This window comes from Phyllobates terribilis, unplaced genomic scaffold, assembly GCF_046119375.1.
Source record: "Phyllobates terribilis strain yellow unplaced genomic scaffold, ASM4611937v1 Scaffold_8__6_contigs__length_399053987, whole genome shotgun sequence".
Taxonomy (NCBI): domain Eukaryota; kingdom Metazoa; phylum Chordata; class Amphibia; order Anura; family Dendrobatidae; genus Phyllobates; species Phyllobates terribilis.
In genome coordinates this window covers 362,239,247-362,263,568 of record NW_027362768.1, presented here as the reverse complement: position 1 = coordinate 362,263,568, position 24,322 = coordinate 362,239,247, and the positions used below count along the sequence as shown (strand labels likewise).

At 46.2% G+C, this 24,322-nt stretch overlaps 1 protein-coding gene across 4 annotated transcripts in view; it reads left to right on the top strand.

Annotated features, from left to right (window-relative positions):
* The window catches only part of PDZRN3 (PDZ domain containing ring finger 3), a 289,552-nt gene that overhangs the window by 259,348 nt on the left and 5,882 nt on the right, over positions 1 to 24,322 (top strand). For all 4 annotated transcript variants that reach the window (XM_073644772.1, XM_073644771.1, XM_073644770.1 and 1 more), the window contains 6 exons: positions 4,410 to 4,663; positions 15,793 to 15,880; positions 21,056 to 21,154; positions 22,264 to 22,326; positions 22,626 to 22,724; positions 23,723 to 23,839. In XM_073644772.1, the coding sequence (XP_073500873.1) occupies positions 4,410 to 4,663; positions 15,793 to 15,880; positions 21,056 to 21,154; positions 22,264 to 22,326; positions 22,626 to 22,724; positions 23,723 to 23,839 (720 nt within the window). The remainder of the gene's footprint in view (positions 1 to 4,409; positions 4,664 to 15,792; positions 15,881 to 21,055; positions 21,155 to 22,263; positions 22,327 to 22,625; positions 22,725 to 23,722; positions 23,840 to 24,322) is intronic.

The following is a 24,322-nucleotide window of genomic DNA, read 5'->3' as shown; positions in this document are numbered from 1 at the left end:
AAAACCTTTAGGGTTAGACTGAGAATGCATTGGTAGGTCCTCGCACTCACATTCATAAGATAACAAGGTCTAGCCATCAATTCCTTGATGATCTGCAATGAACATCCCCCTATGAAAATGGCAGCTTCATATTTACATCTATGGAGCCTGTACATATCATATTTCTCGGTTTGTTTTTCTTTTCAATCAGTAAATCATAAAGACTGTTCTTTTTATTATCTAACTAGAACCTCAGTTCATTTTGTAGTCATCTGACTACATTACAGCACTAATTCTCAAAGCATCACCTATTGGGACCTCCATAGGCACGTCCTATGCCAAATCAAAGCATTACCTATAGGGCCCTCTATGGGCACTTTCATAGGCATGTCCAATGCCAAATCTAAGCATTACCCATTGGTACTTCTATGGGCACCTTTTTCAGCATGTCCTATGCCAAACCAAAGCATCACTTATAGACATTTCTATGGGCACCTTCATAAGCACGTCCTATGCCAAATTAAAGCATTGCCTATAGGGACCTTTATGGACACCTTCATAGGCATGTTCTATGCCAAATCAAAGCATCACCTATAGGGATTTTTATGGGCTACTTCAGACATGTTTTATTCCTACTCAAAGCATCACCTACAGCAGTGTTTCCCAAACCCCATCCTCACGGCCCCCCACAGGTCATGTTTTCAGGAACTCCTTAGTATTGCACAGGTGATTGATGGGGTTTGGGAAACACTGACCTACAGGCACCTTTTTCAGTATGTCTTACGCCAAATCAAAGCATCACTTATAGACATTTCTATGGGCAGCTTCATAGGCACATCCTATGCCAAATCAAAACATCACCTATAGGGACGTCTATGGGCTCCTTCATAGGCACATCCTATGCCAAGTCAAAGCATCACCTATAGGGACATCTATGGGCTCCTTCATAGGCACATCCTATGCCAAGTCAAAGCGTCACCTATAGGGACATCTATGGGCTCCTTCATAGGCACATCCTATGCCAAGTCAAAGCATCACCTATAGGACCCTCTATGGGCTCCTTCATAGGCACATCCTATGCCAAATCAAAGCATCACCTATAGGACATCTATGGGCTCCTTCATAGGCACATCCTATGCCAAGTCAAAGCGTCACCTATAGGGACATCTATGGGCTCCTTCATAGGCACATCCTATGCCAAGTCAAAGCATCACCTAAAGGGACATCTATGGGCTCCTTCATAGGCACATCCTATGCCAAATCAAAGCATCACCTATAGGACATCTATGGGCACTTCCATTGGCACATCCTATGCCAAGTCAAAGCATCACCTATAGGACCCTCTATGGGCTCCTTCATAGGCACATCCTATGCCAAATCAAAGCATCACCTATAGGACATCTATGGGCACTTCCATTGGCACATCTGACGCGAATTGAAATCATCAACTATAAGCTCCTCTATTGGGGCACCTCCATAGATACATCCTATGCCACATTCAAAATATGACTCTGATTACTACAGCAAACCCGAAAAAGTAATAGGCTAGTGGCCCATTCCAGCACTCAACTGATCATAAGTGATTTGGTTAGTGTGGCTATGCTGTGTAGCTTATAAATAGTTGTAAGTAGTTTCCACTAGGAGCAGTTTCCTAAAATTCACATAGCAAGCAGAGCATGCTATATCACATCAGGGGTTTTTGGAAAATCCGCTTCGAGCATGGTGAGGAGTCATCACAACCTACCCAACATTTAAGCTGCAGGGTGAAGACAATCTCCCCGAAGTAGCGATTTTTGAGGTTATAATTTCTGAGTTCTGTGACTTCCAGATCATTGAGCAAGTTATTAAAATCCACAAGAATAAAGTAACTCATTACACAGAAACAGCGAGAGCGGAGGTTATGCTCCGAAAGTTGACAGCAGCAGAGAAAGGACTCTGGAAAACTGCTACAGACTTTTAATATAGTTAATTTAATTTTCCTTCTCCTCGGTAACAATACTGATGGTCTAGGGAAGATTAAAGGAGCGCGACAGAAAAAAAATCCAAGCAGGTTTTTTGTTTTTGTGGCCACCTTGTGCCACAGGGGGCACCATCTATTATTGGGCCTTATAATGTTCTGTCACACATTAGCAGATCCATTATGTCTAGTAAATGACTGTTTTATATGACTGTGGGGCTGAAGGTTATAGGAAATGTATTACAGAATTGAATAGCTCTAGCTCACTTATTACTACAGTTGCTATTGATGCTTCTAGGAAATCTGAGCAGCAAATGGCAGCCATTTTTTAAAGGGACAACAAAGTGTGGCCATATTTGTTGTCTCCATCAAATAAACGTCTTATCAGTATGTTCTATTAATCACAGAGTGATTTAAAAGCAATGTCAAAGTAACGACCAATATGGCTCCACTTCCTGTTCCTTTTTGTCACTTCCTCTAAAATGGCTGCCATAACAAAACAAAAAAGTGACAATATCTCTGTAAGTAGATGAAATATCATTTTCAAACTTTGATGGCTTCTCTATCTTTTGATTTACTGATATATGGACAATTTTATGATTTTTGGTATAATTCCCCTTTAACCTGATTTTTGAATTGTAGACATAGGATTTGTTGTGTAATCTGGGTTTTTGAATATGTCACGATGGCCTCATCATTTTTCAGATTATTTTTAGGAACCATAATTTATGTGGTCGTACCTACGTGCCATTGGATCTAAGTACAGGACGGATATAAATGGGCTTAAGTGATATGTGATGGCAATTTTGGGGCAATCCCTACAGTCCCTTGACAATAAGTAGATGACAAAATATCCCCTTCCTCCATGATAATCTATGGTGAAACCTGGTACTAAGTGTTTAATTTCCCTACAGCGCCCTCACTGGAGAAATGAAGCTTTGCACAGTTCATATTCATTTTTGTGTAAAGTAGGACAGGTCATCCAGAGCAAAAGACAAAAATCAGAGGATCAATTCCTAGTAAGGCATATGGAAAGGGGTTTGTAAATTGGGGTACGGCTGAAATGGTGCAAATTTCCAGAAACGGCTCCACATTTAGGCTGTGTCAGGTATTGCAAAAGTCAAATGAAAACGAAGCTGCAAAACCAGGCACTGCCCATCGACAAGGGGGGGCGATGTTTCTGGAAAAAAAAACTAATTTTCCTAATCCAGGACAATCCTGAAAATGCACGAATTCCTCCTTTAACGCATTAATGTCTTTGAGGTTGTACAATGACAGTATCTCCATTGCTGTTTTGAAAGAGAGGGGGATGGAGCTGCAGGTGGCATCGCAATCCGCTGGGCAAGCTCTGGGGTGTTTAGAACAACAAGTATCTAAGAATATTGATTGCCGCCTCCTGTATGATAAGAGCTGTTTATTACCTGTAGCTGGAGGCAATCAATGTGTTCCGCTGCCTGCGTTCTGCTATGAACACTGGTAGAGCAGAGATAACGCAGACACAAAGCTTCATTCAATTCACAGGGTGAACATACGTGGAAAAAAAAAACGTGCCGGGAAGCCTTCCATGAGTAAAATATAATGAGTCCATTAGACAGGCTTTCTAGATCCATCGCTATTAAATACACGACTCCCCTCCCCCATCTACATCACAATCATTACTGTCAGTGGTATATGCGTCATTTCAAGGGCAAGTCCATCCGTTATTGTCATTAACGTCAGCCAGACAGTAAATATTCGGAAAAGTGGTGAAGAAAATTTTTTACATGTTTTAGTCTGAATGTCATATACGTCAAATTCTCTTACTAAAGGAGCAGATTTCCCCTCTGCTCTTTGTCTCCCCCTGCTGTTGGAAAAAAATATGGATCCTCTGCAAATATGCCAAAAAGAATGGAGGAAGGGCGATGACAATAGTTAAGGCAGTATTATTTTCCAGACTAGCAACAGTACCACTATTGTCTGTGTCTAGTAATAAAAATAAAAAAAATAACATCCTGTCTTCTAATTCTGAATTAAAAACATTTAAACAGGACTTGTCGCTTGCCGTAAATATGTAATTTTTCTTACCTGGTGTAAATGCCACTGTTCTTCTGAATCCAGTGATGTTTTTCTTTTTTTCCTGAGCCTCTCCGTTCCTGAGATATGGCCTCCTTCTCCTTGTATGTAGATCTATTTTTTTTTATCGAAGTGGGTGTGGTCAACACATGTACAGGAGTCTTTGGAAGACCACACCCATTTATCGACAAAGGTTAGATGTATATACAGGGAAGAGAGGGTCATATCTCGGGAACGGAGAGGAACAGGAACAAAAGAAAAACATCGCCGGATTCAGGAGAACAGCGGCATTTACACCACATACAAAAAGTATATATATATGAGAAGTGACTGGTCCCCTTTAAGTACTGGAAAGTCTTTAAGATGGGAAGCAGAACAAAGGAAAGTCAATGTAATTTTCTTTTTACATTTTTTCTTGCAGGTAAATGGAAAAGATTTATCAAGAGCCACACATGACCAAGCAGTGGAAGCCTTTAAAACAGCCAAAGAACCCATCGTAGTGCAAGTTTTACGAAGAACCCCTCGCACAAAGATGTACAACGCCCCCTCCGACGTGCAGATGATGGACACCGGGACACAGACTGACATAACTTTCGAGCACATTATGGCCCTGACTAAAATGAACTCTACATCTCCATCAGTATCTGCTCTGGACCCATATCTCATAAATGAGGAGTAAGTGAGAACCATATAAATACCATTTAATTTCCTGCCAGGATTAAGGTCGGGGCGGACTGGTTTAGTAAATCCAATGTTCAATACCCTTTTGGGGAATTTAGTGATAACAGGAATGTCCACCATTCTAACTTCTCAGCAGCTACAAAGAGCATCTCTGGAAGACCCAACACATCCATGCATTGCAAGGACAGTCCATTGATTTCAATTGGAACTGTGTAATGCTTTTTCTTCCCTGTGGTGGCGCTACAGGCAAATCACACACGTACTGTGTTCCTCCAAAGATCATCTGATCACTTCTAGCAAACTGATCTCCTCCACCTTCATGATCCGCTTTACATAACATAGCTCTCCCCATGCAGATTCACATGATACTGAGAAGTGCGGACACTGAGCTGTGGCGTGCCAGCGCGGTGTATCGGTGAGGGTGCCCTCCTGAGAGTGGCAAGCGGAGGCTTTGCCAAGTGACAGACATTGCTTTCAATGTAAAATAGGAAAAGATATAGAAAGATAGAGAAATAAAAGCAGCACTTTACATGGAAAAATTGGAGCAATCCCCCCCATGGTTATCACCAAAACATCTGGTATACAAATCCACAAAATAATAATAATAATAATAATTTTATTTATATAGTACCAACATATTCCGCATCGCTTTACAATTCAGACAGTTTACAGACATTCTGGGTACAGTCCCCACTGGGGCTCACAATCTACATTCCTTATCGGGGGGCCCGGCTGCGGAACGAGTAGGATAGGTGAGTATTGGGGGGAGGGAGGTTGCGGCGGCGGAGGAGCGGGGTACATGCAGTAGCCGCTGCTGCAGCTACCACGTGTGCCCGCTGCTAAACGTACATGAATATTCCCTCTTCTCCACTCCCATGGGCGTGGAGAAGAGGGAATATTCATTCTCTTTAGTAGCTACAGAGGAGCGCTGAGCCGCAGCTCCTGCTGTTAGTGCCCGCTACTAAAGAGAATGCATATTCACTCTTCTCCACGCCCATAAGTCCCGGCGTGGAGAGGAGTGAATATGCCGGCAGCAGCAGCTCACATCAGCGTCTGAGAGCGTGCGCTGCACAGATGCCGACATGAGCTGCAGCAGACAGGACACAGCAGCACTGGAACAGAGGTGAGGAATGAAGGTGAGTGTAAGTGTTTATTTTTTTGTGTGAGCAGTGATGGGGCCACGCATACCAGGATTGGGGGATGAGGGGGCCACATATACCAGGATTGGGGGTGAGGAGGCCACACATACCAGAATTGCTGGATGAGGGGGCCACACATACCAGGATTGCTGGATGAGGGGGCCACACATACCAGGATTGCTGGATGAGGGGGCCACACATACCAGGATTGGGGGATGAGGGGTGCCATGCATACCAGGATTCGGGGATTAGGGGTGCCATGCGTACCAGCATTGGGGGATGAGGGGGCCATGCATACAAGGATTGGGGGATGAGGGGGCCATGCATACAAGGATTGGGGGATGAGGGGTACCATACATACCAAGATTGGGGGATGATGGGGCCACACATACCAGTATTGGGGGATGGGGCCATGCATACCAGGATTGGGGTATGATGGGGCCACACATACCAGGATTGGGGGATGAGACGGCCATACATACCAGGATTGGCGGATGAGGAGGCCACGCATACCAGGATTGGGGGATGAGGGGCCCACACATACCAGGATTGGAGGATGAGGGGGCCACACATACCAAAATTTGTGGATGAGGGGGGCCACACATACGAGGATTGGGGGTGAAGAGGCCACACATACCAGTATTGCTGGATGAGGGGGCCACACGTACCAGGATTGGGGGATGAGGGGTACCATACGTATCAAAATTGGGGGATGAGGGGTGCCATATATACCAGGATGGGGAAATTTACCAGTAGCTGCTGCATTTCTCAACCTAGGCTTATACTCGAGTCAATACGTTTTCCCAGTTTTTTGTGGTAAAATTAGGGGCCTCGGCTTATACTCGGGTCGGCTTATTTAAAATATACGGTATTTTAAAATCAGTGAATACGTGGTGCCCATAATACTGCAGGACTGTAGGGTGCATTATACTATATGGGAGCTGCATTTTACCCTATGAGGTGTGTCATATACTGTATGGAGGACTATGGGGAGTGCATTATACTATATGGAGGATTATGGGTGGCGTATTATACTATATGGAAGGCTATGTGGGGCCATTATACTGTATGTGGGCCCATTATACTGTATGGATGGCTGTGTGGGGGTCGCAGTTGGGGATCATACTGTGTGTGTCACCATACTTTGCCTTGGGAGTTGAGGTGGGGCACAGTAGGGTCATTATACTGTGCATGTAGAGGTTAATGTGGAGTAGTGCACCATGGGGGTAGCATACTGTATTTGGCGGGCACTTTTGTTTACATAATACTTTATGGGGGCAATGAAAGAGGAATCTAGGACTTCAGCAGGAGGAAAATTACTATGTAAAGTTGTGAGATCTGCTCTTCTGTGACACAGACAAATATTTATTTTTTTTGTGGGGGTGGGCTGAATTAGAGTTTCTGCTATGGGGCCCCATGATTTCTATGTACGCCCCTGCTTATCAGTATGTCTTTGGAGTGTGTGAGGAAACTGGAGAACCCGGAGGAAATCCACGTAAATACGGGGAGAACATACAAACTTCTTGCAGATGTTGTCCTTGGTGGAGTTTGAACCCAGGACCCCAGCGCTGCAAGGCTGCAGTGCTAACCACTGAGCCACCGTGCTGCCCTAGACCAGTCTGCTGGTGAGAAAACAGATTATAATCAGCCCATGCTCAGCTTTCTGCTTGAGAAAAGCTTTGATTTAAAACTTCACATGGACTGATTAAAATCTGTTTTGTCACCATCTGACTATGTGGGAAGGAAGGAGAAGGAAGGTGAAAGATGGAAGGAAGGAGAAAGATGAAAGAAAGGAAGGAGAAAGAAAGATGGTAGGAAGGAGAAGGAAAATGGAAGGAAGAGGAAAGAAAGATATATTATATAGAAAGAACACACAACATCAGAACCACCACCCATATATGGGACCCATTATTCTGTATGGAGGACTATGTGGGGCCCATTATTCTGTATGGAGGACTATGTGGGGCCCATTATTCTGTATGGAGGACTATGTGGGGCCCATTATTCTGTATGGAGGACTTTGTGGGACCCATTATTCTGTATGGAGGACTATGTGGGACCCATTATTCTGTATGGAGGACTATGTGAGGCTATTATTCTGTATGGAGGACTATGTGGGGCCCATTATTCTGTATGGAGGACTATGTGGGGCTCGTTATTCTGTATGGAGGACTATGTGGGACCCATTATTCTGTATGGAGGTGTAACGGGGCCAGGTGGTGGAACCTCTGTGCCTTGGAACAAGGAGGGACCCCGAGGGGCAGGTGTTATACTGGGGACGCCCTTGTAATAGAGCAGGTGGCTCCCACGGGTCAGGTAGCTGGGACTGACCGGAGTAGCGGGTGGACACAATAGGTAGGTAGCAGTCTCTGGGTGAGTAGGCGGGTGGTCACGGGAAGTGACGGCTGAGCGGGTAAGAGTCTCTTGGCTGGCAGGCAGGCAGGCGGTCACGGCAAGTGACGGCAGAGCGGGTAAGAGTCTCTTGGCTGGCAGGCAGGCGGTCACGGCAAGTGACGGCTGAGCGGGTAAGAGTCTCTTGGCTGGCAGGCAGGTGGTCACGGCAAGTGACTGCGGAGCCTCCAGGTAGGCTAGCAGGCGGGTAGCAGGTGAGCTCTCCCAGGTGAGCGGGCTAGCAGGTACGGCAGGTAGCAGGCAGGTAACTGGCAGGTGCTTCCTGGTCCGCAGGTGGACTTGCCCATAGACAGACTGGCGGATGCAGGAGACAGACTGTCGGGCTGAAGAGAAGACAAGCAGGCAAACAGGACTGGTAGTCAGGCTGGCAACGGGACCTGAGGGCTGAAGCAGAGGTGAGTAGGCTTTGCAACAACTTTGCTCGGGCACCTCCATTTTGGGAAGTCCTCCGGCTATTGGCCGGGGACTCCTTAGAACGGCGCGCGCGGTCCGTTTAAGAGAGGGGGAGCCCTAAGCACAGTGCCCGGGAAGGAGCGCGCGCCAGCAGCAGCGAGGGAAGGAGCGCTGGAGGACGCCGTGCGCTGATCAGGAAGGTGAGAGGGACGACGTCTCTGCCTATCAGGAGGCAGAGACGCCGATGCAACAGTACCCCCCCTTTAGGCCCCCCTTTTTTAGGCCAGAGAGAAATTTCTCAAGGAGAAGCGGAGCGTTGATGTTCTCCCTGGGTTCCCAAGTTCTTTCCTCAGGACCAAACCTCTTCCAATCCACCAGAAAAAAGGTTCTCCCTCTTACCCTCTTAGTGGCCAGGATACTCTCCACTTCAAAGACGTCCTCAGCAGAAACCGGAGTAGGAGGAGTACCTGGATTGTCGGAAAAAGTGTTAAGGACAACGGGTTTGAGGAGGGATACGTGGAAGGAGTTGGGAATGCGTAGGGTGGCCGGGAGTTTTAATTTGTAGGCTACTGGGTTAATTTGCCTGAGGACTTCGAAGGGTCCGATGAATCGAGGGGCCAACTTGTAGGAGGGTACTTTGAATTGCACATGTTTGGAAGAGAGCCAAACCTTGACTCCCGGACGGAATTGAGGCGGATCCAGACGTCTCTTATCAGCATATCTCTTCATCCGCTCGGAGGACAGAAGAAGAGCGGACCTGGTACTCTCCCAAATAGTAGAAAATTCGCTGACAAGAGACTCCGCGGCAGGGTTGTCCACAGAAGCGGAGACAGGAACTGGAATCCGGGGATGTTGGCCACCGACTATAAAGAACGGGGATTTGGAAGAGGATTCGCTCTCATGGTTATTATAAGAGAATTCGGCCCATGGTAGGAGATCCACCCAATCCGAATGGTGGGCTTTAACGAAGTGCCGGAGGTAGCTGGTCAGGATCTGATTGATCCGCTCCACTTTACCATTGGACTGTGGGTGGTAAGCGGAGGAGAAATCCAGGGTGACGTCTAGCAACTTACATGTGGTTCTCCAGAAGCGTGAGGTGAACTGAACCCCACGATCCGACACGATGTGGAGGGGTAGGCCATGGAGACGGAAGATGTGGCGGATAAAGTCTTTAGCCAGCTTGGGTGCAGATGGGAGACCAGACAGGGGAATGAAGTGGGCCATTTTAGAAAAGCGGTCAGCGACCACCCAAATGACTGTACAACCGGCAGAAACAGGAAGATCGGTGATAAAGTCCATAGCAATGTGCTGCCATGGAGCAGCAGGTACGGGAAGGGGCAGGAGATTTCCAACTGGTAGTTGTCTGGATACTTTGTTACGGGCACAGGATGAACAGGCCGCGACGAAGTCTACAACGTCCTTACGCAGGGTAGGCCACCAGTAATGCCGGGTAATGAGCTGGAAGGTCTTCTTTTGGCCAGCATGGCCAGCTAGTTTAGAAGAATGTCCCCAGCGAAGAACCCTCTCCCGATCTGGTACTGCAACAAACGTCTTTCCGGGTGGAAGACGAGTCAGATCCAAGGGGGCCACATTCATCACCTTGGAGGAGTCAATGATGTGCGTAGGCTCCTCCTCTTGATCGGAGGACAGGAAGGACCAGGACAAGGCATCAGCTTTGACGTTCTTGTCCGCCTGGCGGAAATGAAGTATGAAGTCGAAGCGGGCAAAAAACAACGACCACCGGGCCTGGCGAGGATTAAGTCTCTGGGCATTTTGGAGATATGCCAGGTTTTTGTGATCCGTGTAGATGATCACCAGGTAAAGAGCCCCTTCAAGCAGATAGCGCCACTCCCGCAGTGCCAATTTGACGGCTAGCAATTCACGGTCTCCTATGAAGTAGTTGCGCTCAGACGAGGAGAAGATTTTGGAGAAGAAGCCGCAGGTTACCATTCTCCCGGTAGAAGATTTTTGGGTAAGTACCGCTCCGGCTCCGGAGGAGGAGGCATCAACCTCCAGGTAGAATTGTTTATTGCAGTCCGGACGGTGCAGGACGGGGACAGAGGCGAAGGCTCTCTTTAAGGAAAGGAAGGCCTCCTCGGCTTCAGGCGACCATACCTTGGGATTTGCCCCCTTACGGGTAAGCGCTGATATGGGAGCAGTCCGGGACGAGAAGTGTGGGATGAAAAGACGATAGTAATTGGCGAAGCCCAGGAATCGCTGTATCGCCTTCAATCCCTCTGGACGGGGCCATTTTAGAACGGAAGAGAGCTTCTCGGGATCCATTTGTAGACCTGTCTGGGAGATAACATAGCCCAAGAATGGAAGGGAGGTCTGGTCGAAGAGGCACTTCTCGTATTTGGCATAGAGGTGGTTCTGCCGAAGCCTAAGCAGGACCTGACGAACATCCCTCCGGTGTGTGGGGAGATCCGGAGAGAAGACCAAGATATCGTCCAGGTATACCACTACGCAGGAGTACAGGAGGTCACGGAAGATGTCGTTGACCAGCTTTAGAAAGACATCGGGGGCGTTACAGAGACCAAAGGGCATCACAAGGTACTCATAGTGACCGTCCCGGGTATTGAATGCGGTCTTCCACTCGTCTCCTTGACGGATACGGACCAGGTTATATGCTCCTCGTAGATCCAGCTTGGAGAAGATCCTGGCACCCTTGAGAGGGTCAAACAACTCAGAGATGAGCGGCAGGGGGTATTTGTTTTTTACAGTGATTAGATTGAGTCCTCTGTAGTCAATACAGGGACGTAGCGAGCCGTCTTTCTTTTTGACAAAGAAGAATCCTGCTCCAGCCGGGGAGGTAGATTTTCGGATAAATCCCCTAGCCAGATTTTCTTCAATGTATTCAGACATGGCCCGGGTTTCGGCCGCAGACAATGGGTAGATACGCCCACGGGGATGAGTGGCGCCAGGTACCAGCTCGATCGGGCAGTCATATGGCCTATGGGGTGGCAACGTCTCTGCTTCCTTTTTACCGAAGACGTCCGCATAGGGCCAGTATGGAGCCGGGAGACCGGGTAGATTAACTGGCGTAGGTGGAGGGCGAGCTGGGTGGACCGGAACCAGGCAGGTCTTATGGCAGTCTGGACCCCACCGGAGTACTTCACCGGATCGCCAGTTCAATATGGGTTCATGTGTCTGGAGCCAAGGTAGACGTAGCAACAGGGAGTGAGAGAGTCCGGATAGCACATGGAAGGAGATCTTCTCAGAGTGCAGCATTCCCACCTGCAGAGTTAAAGGTTCAGTGACGAGCAGGATGGGCACTGGAAGGAGTCTACCATTTACGGAGGCAACTGACAAAGGTTCAGTGAGAGGCTTGGTGGGAATATGGTATCTCTCTACCAAGGACTGGGAGATGAGGTTCCCAGCAGCTCCAGAGTCCAGGTGGGCGATTTCAAAGTGCCGATCCTCTCCCCAGGAGAAAGAGACAGACAAAGTCAGGGAGGGAGAGGACTTACTTTTGTCTAGGACGACCTCTCCGAGCGATCCTAGACACCGGCGTTTCCCGGCCTCTCCTTGCAGGAATGGATCAGGTGCTCCTTGCTGCCACAATAGAAACAGTTCCCCTCAGCCCGGCGTGACTCCTGGCGGGATTTGACCAACTTGGTCTGGTCGACCTGCATGGGCTCGAGTGAGTGCGCCCGGGGAGTGACTGAAGAAGACACAGGTCTCTGGAAGTTAGGAGCAAGGCGGGGAAACCTTCTCTCACGGGTGGTTTCCTTGGTACGTTCCTGGAACCGGATGTCAATCCGGGTAGCAAGTGACACCAGGTCGTCCATGGTGGTAGGGATGTCACGACCGGCAAGTTCATCTTTAATCCGACCGGAAAGACCCTCCCAGAAGACGGACAGCAGGGCCTCGTTATCCCAGCCAAGCTCAGAAGCGAGGGTACGGAACCATATGGCATATTGGCCAACGGTGAGACTCCCTTGGCGGAGACGTAGCAGAGAGGAGGCTGACGAGGTCTTTCATCCCGGTTCATCGAAGACTTTCCGGAAAGCAGTGAGGAAAGCTGACAAGTTGGATACCAGGGGATCCCCTCTCTCCCACAGGGGATTTAGCCAAGCCAGTGCTTCCCCAGTGAGATGGGACATGATGAAGGCCACTTTGGCCCGGTCGGTGGTAAAGTGATGTGCCAAGAGTTCAAAGTGCAGGGTGCACTGGTTAATGAAGCCTCGAGCCAAGGCGGGATCTCCACCAAAACGAGGCGGTGCAGAGAGCCGGCGACCCGGACCGGGTACCATGGCATTGATGGGCAGCGGCGCTGCCGGAGCGTGAGTCGTACGACTGGAGGCAGGTCCAGGTGGAGCAGTCAGTGTGTCCAGGCCGGAGTTGACTTTACGCAGGTGGTTCAGGATGGATTCATGTTGAGATCTCTGACGGGAGACTTCGTGGAACAGGTCAGAGAGCGAGGGAGCTTGGGTGCCACTGGGTTCCATGGCCCGAGCAAACTGTAACGGGGCCGGGTGGTGGAACCTCTGTGCCTTGGAACAAAGAGGGACCCCGAGGGGCAGGTGTTATACTGGGGACGCCCTTGTAATAGAGCAGGTGGCTCCCACGGGTCAGGTAGCTGGGACTGACCGGAGTAGCGAGTGGACACAACAGGTAGGTAGCAGTCTCTGGGTGAGTAGGTGGGTGGTCACGGGAAGTGACGGCTGAGCGGGTAAGAGTCTCTTGGCTGGCAGGCGGTCACGGCAAGTGACGGCAGAGCGGATAAGAGTCTCTTGGCTGGCAGGCAGGCGGTCACGGCAAGTGACGGCTGAGCGGGTAAGAGTCTCTTGGCTGGCAGGCAGGCGGTCACGGCAAGTGACGGCAGAGCGGGTAAGAGTCTCTTGGCTGGCAGGCAGGCGGTCACGGCAAGTGACGGCTGAGCGGGTAAGAGTCTCTTGGCTGGCAGGCAGGTGGTCACGGTAAGTGACGGCGGAGCCTCCAGGTAGGCTAGCAGGCGGGTAGCAGGTGAGCGCTCCCAGGTGAGCGGGCTAGCAGGTACGACAGGTAGCAGGCAGGTAACTGGCAGGTGCTTCCTGGTCCGCAGGTGGACTTGCCCATAGACAGACTGGCGGATGCAGGAGACAGACTGTCGGGCTGAAGAGAAGACAAGCAGGCAAACAGGACTGGTAGTCAAGTTGGCAACGGGACCTGAGGGCTGAAGCGGAGGTGAGTAGGCTTTGCAACAACTTTGCTCGGGCTCCTCCATTTTCGAGGAGGTGACTTTTATATATGGGAAGTCCTCCAGCTATTGGCCGAGGACTCCTTAGAACGACGCGCGCGGTCCCTTTAAGAGAGGGGGAGCGCGCGCCCTAAGCACAGTGCCCGGGAAGGAGCGCGCGATGGAGGACGCCGTGCGCTGAACAGGAAGGTGAGAGGGACGGCGTCTCTGCCTATCAGGAGGCAGAGACGCCGATGCAACAGGAGGACTATGTGGAGCTCGTTATTCTGTATGGAGGACTATGTGGGGCCCATTATTCTGTATGGAGGACTATGTGGGGCCATTATTGTATATGGAGGACTATGTGGGGCCCATTTTTCTGTATGGAGGACTATGTGGGGCCCATTATACTGTATGGAGGACTGTGTGGGGCCCATTATTCTGTATGGAGGACTATGTGGAGCCTATTATACTGTATGGAGGACTATGTTTGGCCCATTATTCTGTATGGAGGACTATGTGGGGCTCGTTATTCTGTATGGAGGACAATGTGGGGCCCATTATTCTGTATGGAGGACTATGTGGGGCCATTATTCTATATGGAGGACTATGTGGGGTCCATTAAACTGTATGGAGGACTATGTAGGGCCCATTATTCTGTATGTAGGACTATGTGGGGCCCATTATTCTGTATGGAGGACTATGTGGGGCCCATTATTCTGTATGGAGGACTATGTGGGGCCCATTATACTGTATGGAGGACTATGTGGGACCCATTATACTGTATGGAGGACTGTGTGGGACCCATTATTCTGTATGGAGAACTATGTGGGCTCGTAATTCTGTATGGAGGACTATGTGGGGCCCATTATACTGTATGGAGGACTATGTGGGGCTCATTATACTGTATGCAGCACTATGTGGGGCCATTATACTGTATGGAGGACTATGTGGGGCCCATTATTCTGTATGGGGGACTATGTGGGGCCCATTATTCTGTATGGAGGACTATGTGGGACCCATTATACTGTATGGAGGACTGTGTGGGACCCATTATTCTGTATGGAGAACTATGTGGGCTCGTAATTCTGTATGGAGGACTATGTGGGGCCCATTATACTGTATGGAGGACTATGTGGGGCTCATTATACTGTATGCAGCACTATGTGGGGCCATTATTCTGTATGGGGGACTATGTGGCGCCCATTATACTGTATGGAGGACTATGTGGGGCCCATTATTCTGTATGGGGGACTATGTGGGGCCATTATACTGTATGGAGGACTATGTGGGACCCATTATACTGTTTACTGTTTGGCCCGCGACTTTGTCCAAGTTTTTCAGTTTGGCCCTCTGTGTGTTTGAGTTTGACATCCCTGCTCTAATAGGAAGGAAGGAGAAGGACAGATGGAAGGAAGGAGAAGGAAAGATGGAAGGAATGAAAATGAAAGATGGAAGGAAGGAAAAGTAAAGATGGAAGGAAGATAGGAGAAAGAAAGAAGGAGAAAAAGATGGAAGAAGAAAGATATTATATAGAAAGAACACATTGTCGTTGCACACTGTAATGCTCTAAAAGGATGGAAGGAAAGAGAAAGAAAGATGGAAGGAAAGAAAGCTGTATAGAAAGAGCGTTACAGTGTGCAAAGACAACGTGTTCTAATATTATGTTTGTTTTTTCTGTTACAATATCATTTATTGGATTCTTTAGTCTCGTTTGTGATAAGTCAGAAATTAATGGTAAGTTCTCTGATTATTCCCTTTGCCTTCCTGTTGTATTAATGAAATATTTGCATTTCAAAAAACGACCGACCCCAGTTCTGTCCTGAACACAAACCGCACCGAAGATTCGTCCTTATTATCGTGTAATCTCTCCATTTAGGAGTTTTATAATTATGAATAATACAGGCCGGAGGTTTTGCACTTTTGACAAATTCACTTTATGCAAATGTGAAAAACAAAATAATTGATCATTATCCTGGAATGGGGCGGGTTATCATATCTTCGCTTTCTGTTTTTAGGCATTCGTCACCTCATGAATATTTTGACCCCAACGACTTCATGGGAGGATTGCCTCAAGATATTGACAGAGATGAGTTGGAATTGGAGGTAAGTCTTTAATGTCTGAGATAATTAAATGCTGGTTCTGTACACAAATTGACAATTTCATTTCTCTGCGTTCTTACAAAGATGGAGACTGCGATAATCAGGGATCAGTCAGCAATTCCTCTACTTCATGAGTATTATCTGCCAGATTATCTAAAAGTTTAGCTAAATGAGTTCTCTTCATGTCACTGTAGACAGGATCACTGAGAATTGGAAACAAAAGTTTACTTGGTTCCTCGGGGGCGAAGCTTCACAATCCATTCCCTCCCTCGCTTAATACTGAAATTATATATTGTCTATACTTTAAGTGTTATTTTGATACCTTACTTTGTCTCAGGAAGAGAACCCCTGTCTATACGCTATATTAAATGAACATGGATGTCATAAAGGGGGCCATGCTCAGAACCCCTCCTAGGAGCCAGTGCAGAAAGCTGCAGTATATTGTCCACTAGTTTACACTTTATTTTGCTTTAAGGATAAATATCTGGCAGATGGTGGCTACCCCCAGCTCCTCCGGCTTTAACGAAATAACCCCTTTACCCCCAATAGGAAGCTGAGATACGGGGTGTTGTTTGTTGAGCTCTTTACACTGTATCTCTGATGCACATTTCTCTGAGCCTCATGAACTAATATAAGAGTGTCCAGGATTGGAAAATCATGGCAACTATTTTTTTCCCACAGGTTGTATGTGGTATTGCAACTTAGCTTCATTTGAAGCTGGAAAGAGCTGCAATACCACTTACAACCTGTGGGCAGTTGTGGTGCTGTTTTAGCAGAAAGTAGCCATGTTTTCTAATCCTGTTCAACCCTTTTCAAATATGTCAATTTAAAACACAACTTGTAGGATTATTATCATTAATACTATATTATATACATTTCAACATGATATTCAAATATTCTTTGCTTGCTGTCAGTGAATAGAAATATTCTCGCTTATATATGTTAGAAGTCGCAGAACCTTTCATGATATTATGAATACATTTTAGGCATGAAGTGGAAATGGCAGTGAAGTCTACAAGTGCGTCACCCCTTGCCGGGTGGGAGACATTGCCAGTTAACGCAGCTGTCAAACCGCATTTTTTTTTCATTAATTATTCACAGGGGCTTGTTTTACTTCTCCCCGGACCCCGCACACAGCAGCATCTTGCACATCGTATTACATGTTTACAATGGTGCTAATTCGTATTGATCTCTAATAAGAGATGACATTACGGGGGCGAACGGGCAGAAGACCGTTTGCATTTTTAAAACGTAAGCCCTCTCTAAAAGTGACAGGGGGGCTGCTTCTGTGACCGCTAGCAAAGATGTCACATTTAAATATTTTTCCCATTAGGGAGCCAAAATGACCCTCTTGCCGTATGTCCATGGGTGGGAGGAAGGGCTGACATCTGGCCCAGCGAAAGGATCCTGTCAATGCCACCTCTCTAATTGGCTGACGGAGGCTCCTTTAATGCATTGCCCTCTTATCCCGGGCTGAGGACATAACCTGCCGTTAGCCACAGAGGAGACTCTCTTTACTGCACGCTGCAAGTCAGGGTCAGCCTCAACCAGTCCTACTTAATCATCATATGGCAAAGGGCTGAGAGATCTCTTATACCAAGGGTTTATTAAGTTTGTGAACCCTCGATGTAATAACATTTATACAGCACTGTATCTGTTCTAGTCTATAGTGGCACACGGCAATCGATATAAAAGGCTCACATAGAGTAACATTATTTGATGGAACTGCCCTTTAAGCCATGTTATATTATTAGCAATTCTTATTACAGTATTAAAAAGGGGGTTTGTATCCAGAGAACTGGGCTGGATAGATAGATAGATAGATAGATAGATAGATAGATAGATAGATATTAGATAGATAGATGATACATAGATGAGAGATAGATATTAGACAGATACATATCAGATAGCTATTAGATAGATAGATAGAGGGAGGGATAGATGAGGGAGGGATAGATGAGGGAGGGATAGATGATGGAGGGATAGATGATAGATAGATGATAGAGGGATAGATGATAGATAGATGATAGATAGATGATCAATATTAGAATGATAGATATTAGATAGATATAGGATAGGAGAGATGGAGATAGAAAGAGAGAAAATGGATAAATATAGGATGTATAGATAAATATGAGGTAGATACATATTAGATAGATGGATAAATAGATATGAGATAGATAGATAAAAAATAGAAATATAGACAGTACACCAAAGAATCAAGATGAAAAAATAGGTGATTTATTTGCCCATGTGTAAAATGGAAACTTTTCGGCTCATAAGTGGCTGAGCCTTTGTCAAACGCCGTTCACTTTATGGAAACTAGTGGTGTTAGATTTCACTTTTTTTTTTTTTTTTTTTTAGATATTAGATAGATAATATAAGAATTTCTCTAACAGGCGTCTTAATCTTGTCCCAGATTCTTGTTTTTAAGCAAGCCCATTTTTCTCCCCCATCCTCCTCCATTACATTTAGTTTTCCTCATGTCAGTAACAGAGAACAAATGATATTTCTGCGTCTTTCGAGCTTTAGTGCGTTCACAGTCCGGACATTGTTGGAAATGTTCCTTTCACAGGAAATCAATAGAACGTCGTCGTCTTTTTTTTCTAGTCTTTGTAGAACGGCTCAGTATTGACAAATAGACCCAGAGCGCAGGACATCGATCTCCTGATGTAAAATCACTGCGAGCCGAGCAAGTTAACCGGCCATATTCCAGGGAAATGAAAAGTGATCCGGGATAGACATCTGCAGAATGAAACGTCTCCAAGGGAAGGGAGCATATATGTAGCAGAGCTGAATTTGTCAGCTTCAATCCGAATTATTCAGCCCTATTAGTTTAGTATCAAAATGTACAAACTTTCTGTTTACAATAAACAAACAAGAACAATGTAAATATCTCAACACAACAAATGTAACAGGTGGTTTCTCTAAATCAAAAGGGAACCTGCCACTCGATTCATGCTGCCCAAACCTCAGCCAATGATTTCCGTCAGGCTTTTTTTTCGCTGAAACGCTCTGGCATATCAGAGAAAATGTAGTTTGAAAAGTCGGCAGAGAACTATAGGAAGAGATGAAACTAATCATGGGGGCCGCCTCATTCTTTTTCAGGTTTCTCGCTAAGTACACACATGGAATAGACCTGTCAATCACCCGGCTTATAAAACTACATTTTCTCAGAAACATCAAAGCAATCATCCCGCCAGGCTCTGATTCATGCTGCCCGTGGTTTTGACAGCATGAATGGAGTGATAAGTTACCTTTAAACACAAAATGTCACTTTTACTGACTCCTGCAGGCTCAGAATTATGTACTCCTTCATGACAAGTGTCTTTAGTATTTAGTAGAGCCCCTCTGGCTGTTATGACCTGCTACAGAAATGATGCATAGCCAGACACCAGCTTTTGGCAGCTTTCCTGAGGAATCTTACCCCAAACCTCGTGAGCAATGACTTTCAAGTCACTAATATTCTTGGGTTTACGGCAACAGTCTTCTTCATATTTTACCAAAGATTTTCCATGAGGTTCAAGTTAGGTGACAGTGATGGGCACTCCAGAATCTTCCAAGACTTCTCCTGAAACCAAGCTTTGGTGAACCGTGAGATATTCCTGGGCTCATTGTATTGTTGGAAGGTTCAATGATATCAAAGGTTAAGCTTCCTCAAACCAGACATGATGTTTTCTCCAAGGATTTCCTAATGATTGAATCCATCTTGTCTTCCACACGCTGCAGGTTTTCAGTACTAAAGGGTGCTAAGCAGCCCCAGAGCATCACTGAGTCACCGCTATGCTTCACTGTTGGCATCATCGAACCATCGTCATGCTTCACTGTAGTCATTGGGTCACTGTCATGTTTCACTGTAGTCCATCACCTAGCTACCTCCATGCTTTACTGTAGGCATCACTAAGCCACTGCCATGTTTCACTGTAGTGATCAGTGAGCCACCACTATGCTTCACTGTAGTCATCAACGAGCCACCACTATGCTTCACTGTAGTCATCAATGAGTCACCACCATGGTTCACTGTAGTCATCAACAAGCTACCACCATGCTTCACTGTAGTTATCATTGAGCTACCACCATGTTTCACTGTAGTCATCAAGGAGCCACCACCATTCTTCATTGTAGACCTCACCGAGCCAGCACCATGCTTCATTATAGTAATCACTGATGACTACAGTGAAGCATGGTGGTGGCTCAGTGATTACTACAATGAAGCATGGTGCTGAATTGGTGAGGTCTACAATGAAGCATGGTGGTGGCTCATTGATGACTACAGTGAAGCAAGGTGGTGGCTCAATGAGCCACCACCATGCTTCGTTGTAGTAATCACTGAGCTAGCACCATGTTTCATTGTAGTAATCACTGAGCCAGCACCATGCTTCTCTGTAGACATAAACAAATCACTGCCAAACTTCATTTTAGGCATCACTGAGCCACTGTTAAACTTAATTGTAGGCATCACTGAGTCAGAGGCTGATGTCTGGCTGTCTATCACGTGTGCAGCAGGTTATAACAGCCAGAAAGGCTTCAGAAAGTACTAAAGACACTTGTCATGAATAAGTGAATAATTTTGATTGCAGCTTGTACCAGTTCTATTTGCAGTGTTTGTGGCTCTGGAGATACAGTAATGTGTTTGGTTGACTACACAAAACTACACATAAAATATGGGAATCATCGGATATTCCAAGTGACAAACTCGCTGTATGAAAAGCTCACGTCTCCTACAACTAAAAAAATAAAAACAAAACTGCTCTTCGTTATCTGGAAAACTCATCCCTTTACCATACAAACTCAACTCTGCTATATACCTCATATTCAGCTATGTCTCATGTGAAATACTCATTCAGGCAAACTGAGCAAAACTAAATCTAAAAACCTCAGCTCTGCGTTACTGGAGACTTAGCTCGGCATTATCCGACAAAGGTCGCTCAGCACCGTCTGAAAAAAAAAATCAACTCAGCTCTGCTACATACAAAAACGCATCTCCTCTATGTAAAAGAAACTCTCAGCCTTGCATTGTCTGACAAACTCAGCTCTGCTGCATTTGACAAAACGAGTCCTATATCATCTGAAAAATCTACTTTTTCTGCCTATGACACTCAGCTCTGCCTAGCCTGTAATATGCAGCCCTTCTATTTCTGACAAACTCCTCTCTGCTGCACCTTGTCCCTCCCTTAGGAGATAGACCTGTACAGACTGAACAGCCAGGATAAGCTGGGCCTGACGGTGTGCTACAGGACGGATGACGAGGACGACATGGGGATTTATGTCAGTGAGGTAAGACCGGGGGATTACAGTAATGAGTGGTATCGGGTGTCGCTTATCATCACTGCTGGGGGCGCCGCTTTTCTTCTTGGAGCCATTTTCATAAAGTCTCAGAAGATTATTTAAACCTGCACATATCATATTCATACATGAAAGTAAGCACCCCCCTTGTGTAACAGGGGATGAAAAAATACCCCAATTCCAGATTTATAGCTTTGCAGCAACTTCTATACCGGGTGACTAAAGCTTTTTATTTAAAAGGTGTCATCTAGGTTTTTCTTCCGAAACAGCGCCACTCTTGTCTGTGGGACGTAGCTGGTATTGCAGCTCACTTCCATTCACTTCAAAGGGGCTGAGTTGCAGTACCAGATATAGCCTTTGGATAAAAGTGGCGCTGTTGATGAAAAAATCCTGGGTTTAATAAAAAGGCCTTCTTGTCCACAGGTTGTTACTAGTATTGCAGCTCGGCTCCATTCACTTCAATGGGTCTGAGGTTCATTTCCAAACATAATCCATGGACAGGAGGGGCGATGATTACTTTCTGCGACCCCCAAATCAGAACATTATTAAGTTGTTGTGTTCTTAAAGGGTTTGTCCCATAAGCAAGATTATTAATATATGATTGCTGGGGGTCCCCATTGCATGAGCAATCATCACTCCATTCATTTCTATAGGAACAGTAATGCGCATGCATTACCACCACTCCCATAGACATGGAATGGTCACGCATGCGCACTACAATAAACGGAATGTTGTCTGCGAATGCGAACAGGGGTCCGTGGAATCCTCCTTCTTGAGATCAATGAGGTTTCAGCTGACCCCTTCCTGAGAATAGGTGACGAATGTTACCCCTTTAATTATATCTGTTCCTGGGAAAGCTGGGTGACAACCGATATGGCCGCCATTACTCTTCCTTACGTGTGGAGTCACACGGCTTTCTCAGGTTCCAGAATGTTTAGTGAAGCAGTCCTATAAGATGGAATTGGGCTGGGGCGTAGCTATGGGGGGGCTAGTGAGGCATGTGTCCCAGATGATGGGTTTCGGGGATGGGGGCGCCGACACAAGGCACCTTATCTCGCCCATTGCCCTCTGTTTATTCACTATGTGTGTTTTCCTTCTAGATTGACCCTAATAGCATTGCCGCTAAAGATGGACGGATCAGAGAGGGCGATCGGATCATACAGGTGAGACCACAGATCACACGAGGGGATCGCTCTCTCTTCCCAGGGTCAGGCGGCTGCGTCTACAGCAGAGACCTGCAGCATTAGAACTATGGGGCCCACGTGTTTGAGGGGACCACAATGGGGACTTATTTTGTTGACCACCACGCCACTGCTCATTTTATAGCTCAAAGTATTGCAACTTTCTAATTTGTAATTTTAATTTATCACCATTTTCAATATCTCTGCTTGCTGTCAGTGAATGGACAGGGCGCTTTTTCCTACTTTTTAAGATTTCTGAGTTTTTCTCTCTTGGTTTCTAGATTAACGGCATCGACGTTCACAACCATGAAGAAGCAGTCGCCCTCCTCACAAGTGAAGACACAAATGTTTTCCTATTGGTGGCGAGGCCAGAACTACAGGTAGGAAGCACCTGCGGAAAAAAAAAAAAAAATTAAAGGGATTTTCCAAAGATAGGCATCCCCATGGACAGGTCTCACCAGTGAAGATCCGATTCTTGCTCCCTGACAATTATTCACTTCCTTCCAGGGTCTTCAGGTTTTAGTGCAAACGGAAGAGTGAAAAACACACCACAGGGCGTGCAGACTTTTGCAATATTGTTTATTATATTGCCTAGTCCAGCGTCAGCACGGGACGAATCTCGCCATCCTCAAGACTAGGGGGTCCACTCAGTTTATATTTCACCTGGTGACATCCTCTGTGAACTGAGCCCACTCCATAAAGTGTGAGTGCCGGCTGTGGTGAGGAGGAAGCATCGAAAGCAAAGGGGGCACCCACATCACACTGGAGTTAGCCCTGATTACTGCTCCAATGCATCTAAACTAAGAAACAGAGTAACGTTTCCTTAATTAGAACTCTTTTTACATTTTCTGTATACAGCTCCCACACGACACTATGCGTCTCCATGGTAACAGACTACAAACAAACGTAGTCAGGGTACAGAGGAAGCATAAAAATACATTAAAGCCCACCCACATTGTTGTCAATGAAGATTAGTAGCAAAGTTGCTGTATTTATTATTTTTACAATTTTGATGCATTGGAATAATAAAAGTAGTTGCAAATGTCGTAAAGCCTTTTCAGAAATGCACGATCCCACTCTGCCATCTGTTTTTAGGGGGGGGGGGGGATTAGGCAAGGGTGACATCGTGGCATGCAGATAATAGGCTAGTTGACACAATGCAATGAATTCCGATAATCTGGAATTTTTGATAGTCTGGAATCTTCATCAAACCATTAGGTTTTGGTATAATTCTTAATCTATAACCCTGTAGTCCGTTTTACAAATTCCGGATTATCGGAATTTTTGTGCAAATTTTTGTATTCCAATAGGGAAGGGATGATTTTTGTTTAGCCGCAGGTTAACACCCTTTCATGTCATCTCTTCTTCTGCTTCCCAGCTGGATGAAGGATGGATGGACGACGACAGAAATGATTTTCTGGATGATTTGCACATGGACATGTTGGAGGAACAACACCACCAAGCAATGCAATTTACAGCCAGCATGCTCCAGCAGGTACTCCGTCAACATCTCCTGTCCGATCTGATATTCCGATCCCCCGGCTTTCCATTAAACGGATTAAACTAACCAGCCGCTGTAATGAATTGACGAGGTTATGAGCGGCGGGGGAAGGGAGGAATTGTCACCATTTTTATATTAAAGGCCCACGGGGAAGAAGATGATAAATTTTGCGTTGGAAACATTCCATTATTATTGCCGGATGCGCTTAAGATAACCGGACTGATGGCTCGGAAAGATCTGACGGCCGGAGAGATTTCTTATATTTTTAATAAGAATTTATTTTTTTAATTCTTTTATTTTTTTTTTCATCTGATTTCTGAAAACTAAATTGAAATATTTTTTTTTAGACTTTTTTGCTTAATAGAAAATATACTAGAAATGGAAAAAAAAATATGGATTAATGGCGCTGATCAGGGAACATTTAAAGGGCTAGTATGATATTCTGAAAAAAAAAGGCAATCAGCGCCACTCTTTTAT